The sequence below is a fragment of the Hipposideros armiger genome, unplaced genomic scaffold (assembly GCF_001890085.2).
Source record: "Hipposideros armiger isolate ML-2016 unplaced genomic scaffold, ASM189008v1 scaffold_188, whole genome shotgun sequence".
Taxonomy (NCBI): Eukaryota; Metazoa; Chordata; class Mammalia; order Chiroptera; family Hipposideridae; genus Hipposideros; species Hipposideros armiger.
Genome location: NW_017731538.1, coordinates 503,053 through 509,745, shown reverse-complemented (window position 1 = coordinate 509,745; position 6,693 = coordinate 503,053). Strand labels below are relative to the sequence as shown.

At 46.3% G+C, this 6,693-nt stretch overlaps 1 protein-coding gene across 3 annotated transcripts in view; it reads right to left on the bottom strand.

Moving 5' to 3' along the window:
- The window catches only part of LOC109388272 (protein-methionine sulfoxide oxidase MICAL2-like), a 99,505-nt gene that overhangs the window by 6,640 nt on the left and 86,172 nt on the right, over nt 1-6,693 (bottom strand). For all 3 annotated transcript variants that reach the window (XM_019652860.1, XM_019652861.1, XM_019652862.1), the window contains one exon: nt 1,679-1,886. In XM_019652860.1, coding sequence (XP_019508405.1) covers nt 1,679-1,886 — 208 coding nt within the window. The remainder of the gene's footprint in view (nt 1-1,678; nt 1,887-6,693) is intronic.

The window sequence follows — 6,693 nt, the reverse complement described above, 5'->3', positions numbered from 1 at the left end:
GTTTTAAGGTTCCTAGTCTATTTGGTTCCAGCACATAGTAGGTGCTCAATAAATTCTCCCTGCCTCCCTTCTCACAGGTTTTGGAGGTGCTTTTGACAATGATCACTCAGAATGTTTGAATCTCGGTTGCAGAATCCTGCCAGTGTTTCTGTACACTGGGATATTTCCAAGGACTAGGGCTTAAATGTGAACCCCATCAATGGGGCAGAGAGGGGCTCCTGGCCTAGAAGGTAGCCCAACAAGCCCTGGGGCTCTCACAAGGCCTCCTGGTGCCCAGCTCTGCCTCTCAGGAGGGCCTGATGAGAAAGTGGTGCTCAATGTTATTGTTCTAAATTGGTAACCAACATACATTCTTCTGTGGGTGGTAGGATACATCCTGAAAGCTGACACTGCAGCTTTCTGGGCAAATCCAAATTACTTTCCAATGGACTCCTGGAATTTTCTCACGTCAGAGCAAGAATAAACTCTGGGGCCACTGCTGGTAAATTCTCCTGTAGCTGAACTAAATTATATCTTATGTGGCTAACAATTCCTTCCAGTCATTCCCTCTTGAACCCCATATCCTTTCCAATCAGTCCTTGTCCTCAGAAAACATGGCTGCCAGGGTTCCCCTCCCCCTGACGGGTTGAGAGACTACAACTCTAAATTCTGAAGTCTGGGGACCCTGGCTGTTTTTGCTCACTGTACAACACTGGATGTAAAGCATTTCCTGAGTACCTACTACGTGCCAGGCATAGTGATAAGTACATTATGAATTTGAAACTTATTTAATCCTCTCAGCAATCTTGGTAGGCAGGCATTAATACCATTTATGGGAGATTAAGCTGGGGCTTGCAGAAGGTAAGGAATTTGACACAAGTCACACAGAAAATGGACAAGACAAATTTTGGACCCAAATCTGTTTAAACCCTTAAACTCTCCCCACAGTACACGTATATAAAATGGCGAAAGACCTCCTTCATGCAAAGAATGAGGAGACAGGCAGCTCTCTCAAAGCCCGTCTGTGCAGACCTTGCCTTGAGAGACCCAGGTTTGAGTAGCGCTGGAGCAGAAGTGCCGTCTCCCTCACCTCGCCCCACTAAGCATCCAGGAATGCTCCGGGACCTGAAACCCCTGTCCTTTATTTCCTCTCCTTTTGTGGATGAACCCCCACCATTTCTAAAGCTCAAGGAAACTTGGTACCCGCTCTCTCAATTGGGTCATTTCTCTGCCATGGTTCCCCAGAACCAGCAACACATCATCAACTCCTTTGCCCAAGAGGCCCTCAACAACCTAGCAAGTCTGACTACTCTATGAAAGCACTTTTTTACTGTTGACAAAAATCTCGGTTAAGTTCCCTGAGTGGGCAGACTATATTACTCACCTCTGCCTCTGTTTTCCATACTTCATTCATTCAACAGAAGTTTACTGAGCAACTACTGTGTGTCAAGCACCTTTTTTATGTCTTGGAGATAGTCTGGTGAGCAAGGCATGCCACCGTCTCTGACCTCACGGTGCTTATAGCCTGGCAGGGCATAGCACAGGGCCTGGCACTTCACTAAATATTTGCCAGTTTGATGTGTGAAGCCCCAAGGGACTTGCAACATGGAACATGCTGGGGACTCCTCCAGTGGAGAGTTTGTGTCCCACCCAGGATCAGCCCCTCCCCTCATGGGATGCCCCCGTTGGCTCCACTCACTGATGTGGTCGATGGAGCCAGCACAGAACTTCCCGTAGAACTTCTTGGCTCCCAGGCCCCGCAGGTCATGGATGGTGAAAGGCCAGAGGTGCAGCACGTTGTTCCGGGAGAAGGTGTCCCTCTTCTCCACCACGACCACTTTGGCCCCTAGGTAGGCAAGTTCAATGGCAGTGCGCAAACCACATGGTCCTCCCCCAACGATGAGACACTGCAGAAGCGAGAGAGGAGAGAGACACTCAGTGACCTCTATAGCATTGTAGATACAAACTCCTAGTTAACAGCGTAACTGAGGAGCAAACCCCCCACCACCCAAATCAACCAGCAAGCGCACACCAAGTGCACCTGTTAGGACTTGCCACTCATCAATCCAACATGCATTGCTTGTGGGCCTACTGTGCACCAGGCACTGGGCCAAATCCTGTGAGGGACACAGAGGTAAAGGAGCTTGGGGGGAAGCACAGTCAGACACATGTGGGGTTCAAGGGTCAGATGGAACTGGGATTAAATCTCATCCCTGGCATTTGGCCACTTAGTTTTCAGCTGTGAAATGCGTCTACTACACTTTCCTTGTCGGGTTATTGAAAATAAGATTGCTTTTGAAAAGCTTATGGAGCATTCTTGTGACCTTGGATTAAATAAGGATATCTTAGATATGATACCAAAAGCACTAGCAACAAAAGAGGAAGGAGATAAGTTTGACTTCTTCAAAATTAAAAACTTTTGTGCTTCAAAGGCCACTATCAAGAAAGTGAAAAGACAACCCACAGATGTGAGAAAATATCTACAAATCATATATCTGATAAAAGACTAGTATCAAAAATATATAAAGAATTTTACAAGTTAACAATACAAAGACAAATAACCCAGTTAAAGAATGGGCAGATGGTCTGTACAGACACATCTTCAAAGAAGATATATGCATGGCGAACAGCACATAAAAAGATGCTTAACATCATTAGTCACAGGAAATGCAAATAAAAGCCACAATGAGAAGCTACTTCATACCCACCAGGATGGGCATATCAAAAAAAAACAGACAACCACAAGTGTTGACGAGGATGTGGAGAAACTGGAACCCTCACTCATTGCTGGTGGGAACATAAAATGGTGCAGATGCTTTGGAACAGTTTGGCTGTTCCTCAAAAAGTTAAACATAAAATTACCATACGACCCAACAACTCTACTCCTAGGTATATACCTAAGAGAAATGAAAATATGTGTCCACACAAAAACTTGTACATGAGTGTTCACAGCAGCATTATTCATAACAGCCAAAACAACTTCTGTGCATTAACTGATGAATTAACAAAATGTGGTATAGCTACACCATAGAATATTATTCAGCTATAAAAAGGAATGAAGGGCTGACATATGGATGAACCCTGAAAGCATTATGCTGAGAGAAAGAAACCAGAAAACAAAAGGACACATACTGTATGATTCCACTTATATGAAATGTAGAGAATGGAAAAATCCATAGAGACAGAAAACATATTAGCTGTTGCAAGGAAATGGGGGCGGCGAGATTGGGAAGTGGCTGCTGATGGGTATGGGATTTCTTTTTATGGGGATAAAATGTAGAATTAGATAGTGATGGTGGTTGCACGCATTTGTGAATATACTAAAACCATTTAACTGTATACTTTAAAGGGTGAATGTTGTGGCATGTGGATTATGTCTTAATAAATAACTGAATGAGAGAAAAAGCATGGAGTACCAAGTTCGACGCACACTAGTAAAGATGTTGTTTTTCTTACTGCTGAGACCTAGTCCTAGGAACTTTCAGTCTGGGTAAATTCAGGCTTGCGAAATAAATAACTAGAGCCCCAAGTGGTTAGCTCTATTTGGATCCCAGAAGGGGAAAAGCGAATCCTGCCTGTGAAGCTGGAAAAGGCTTCACAGAGGTCTTTAAAAATGATCACCACCACCTTCTTCTTCTTTTTCTTCTTCTTCATCATCATCACCATCATCACAGCCTACACTTGTTGAGCACTTACTATATGCCAGACACTGGTTTAAGTGGTTTATGTGGTTTAGCTCTTAATCCTTACAACAAATCGAAGAGGAAGCAACTATTAACATCCTCTTCTCACAGGAGAAAAGCTGAGGCATAAAGTACGTATCTGGCCCAAGGTTTCACAGACTGAAAGGGGCAGAGCCAGGGTTCAGACCCAGGTGGTTTCACTGCAGAGCCCACCGTGTTGTGCTGCCTCTGGCTTGCCAGGAATAAAAAGAAGAAAGCAAGTTTCAGCAGAGGGTAAGGCCCATTCAAAGGGAAAGGGGGAGAACTTCAAGGTTGTTGGAGAGAGGGATATTTGGGGGGAAGGAAGGGAAAGGAGAGAAAAGAGATGAGAGTGAGTCCAGAGCTGGATGTTGAAGGTCTTTGCCAGGCAAAGGTCTATGGCCTTGGTTCTGTGGGTACTAGGGCCATGGTGGGCAGACAAGCTAAGCCGTCGTGGACACTGTGATGCTGAACAAGACAAGCACCCGTCCCCAAGGAAGCTACAGCCATTTAGGAGAGAAGGTAAGACACATAACGATCCAGCTAGTTATACTGGGCCACAGCCCTTTACTCAAACGAAATCTTATAAGGAGCAACAGTACTATTTAAAAACAGAGGAAAATGGCAGTTTTCTGGCAGAGAAAGTCAGAGACACTTCTACACAGTACCCTGCCCTGCTCCCAGGTAGCCCCTGAAGCAACTTCCCGAGGCAAGAGTTCACCTGTGTGTGTGTGTGTGTGTGTGTGTGTGTGTGTNGAGAGAGAGAGAGAGAGAGAAAAGGGCCATAAGTAAAGTCAGCTATCAGTTGGCTCATTCTGTGTGGGATAAGGCCCAGGAGCTCTTAGCCATCCAGGGTAAGCAGTAGGGAGGGGCATTCTCTCCACAAAGCTGGGCTTATGGTTCTTGGCCTCTTACCCACTCTCCTAAACTCCCCCAGTGAGGGGCATCTTGTTTCTCTATTTTGCTCCCTGCCTTTCAGCACAAATGGGTATGCCTCCAAATATTTTTCTTCAGAGCACAAAGTTTCAAACTTTCCGTGGGTCTCTGCATTTTGTGGGCTTCACTCATTTAATATTTATTGAACATCTACAATCAGCTGGGTGCTATGCTAGGCCCAGGGAATATGAAACACCCCCTGTAATGGAGGAAACACAGGTAAACAGAATGGGGCAGGGCAAGGTGGTTGGGGGGCAGGGGAGTGGCAGAATAGGACTGAGTTGTAGTCCTGAAAGCCAACAGAGGAGGAACCAAGACTATCAACTCTCACAAAGAGATTAAGGACTATGAAGACTGCAGGAGGCCAGGGCCTTTGGGAGTTAGAAGTCTGGAGACCTTGGTGAAAATCCCTTTAGCTCAGTGGTGGGGGAGAAATCAGACCACAATGGAAGGAGGCATGAATGGACGGTATAGACAAAGTCTACATCTCTTCTTTCTAGAATAAATACTTTGAAGTAGAGACAGCAGAGGACCAGAGGGACATTGTGAGGTAAGGAGAAGGAAGGCTAAGTGATGGGGCAGGTGGAAAGGAGAGAAGGGATTCAAGAGGGACAAGAGTTGGAGAGGAGGTGGCCAGCTCTGCCTCTGACCTTGGATTGACAGGAAGGAGTAGGTGAGGGAGGAAGGAGAAAGGGTTCGAAGGGGAAGTGCACCCCAGCTGCTTCTCGTCCCCAGAGCATAGGAGGGAGAGCATCTGCTAAGAATGAGGAGGCTGTGGTGGAGGTTTGGAACAGCCATGGCGGGAACTAGAGGAAGACGCTGACACAGGACAAGTTGAAAACTGCTGAGCAGTGCTGAAGTCCAGGACACAGCTGGGGCTGGAGACCACGGTCGGTCTGAAAGGAAGCCAGTCAGCTGGGGATTAAAGAATCCAAGGCCTGGAAACAAGCATTGGAGGAGGCCTGGCCTCTCCTTATAGTTTTAAGGTTCCTAGTCTATTTGGTTCCAGCACATAGTAGGTGCTCAATAAATTCTCCCTGCCTCCCTTCTCACAGGTTTTGGAGGTGCTTTTGACAATGATCACTCAGAATGTTTGAATCTCGGTTGCAGAATCCTGACAGTGTTTCTGTACACTGGGATATTTCCAAGGACTAGGGCTTAAATGCGAACCCCATCAATGGGGCAGAGAGGGGCTCCTGGCCTAGAAGGTAGCCCAACAAGCCCTGGGGCTCTCACAAGGCCTCCTGGTGCCCAGCTCTGCCTCTCAGGAGGGCCTGATGAGAAAGTGGTGCTCAATGTTATTGTTCTAAATTGGTAACCAACATACATTCTTCTGTGGGTGGTAGGATACATCCTGAAAGCTGACACTGCAGCTTTCTGGGCAAATCCAAATTACTTTCCAATGGACTCCTGGAATTTTCTCACGTCAGAGCAAGAATAAACTCTGGGGCCACTGCTGGTAAATTCTCCTGTAGCTGAACTAAATTATATCTTATGTGGCTAACAATTCCTTCCAGTCATTCCCTCTTGAACCCCATATCCTTTCCAATCAGTCCTTGTCCTCATAAAACATGGCTGCCAGGGCTCCCCTCCCCCTGACGGGTTGAGAGACTACAACTCTAAATTCTGAAGTCTGGGGACCCTGGCTGTTTTTGCTCACTGTACAACACTGGATGTAAAGCATTTCCTGAGTACCTACTACGTGCCAGGCATAGTGATAAGTACATTATGAATTTGAAACTTATTTAATCCTCTCAGCAATCTTGGTAGGCAGGCATTAATACCATTTATGGGAGATTAAGCTGGGGCTTGCAGAAGGTAAGGAATTTGACACAAGTCACACAGAAAATGGACAAGACAAATTTTGGACCCAAATCTGTTTAAACCCTTAAACTCTCCCCACAGTACACGTATATAAAATGGCGAAAGACCTCCTTCATGCAAAGAATGAGGAGACAGGCAGCTCTCTCAAAGCCCGTCTGTGCAGACCTTGCCTTGAGAGACCCAGGTTTGAGTAGCGCTGGAGCAGAAGTGCCGTCTCCCTCACCTCGCCCCACTAAGCATCCAGGAATGCTCC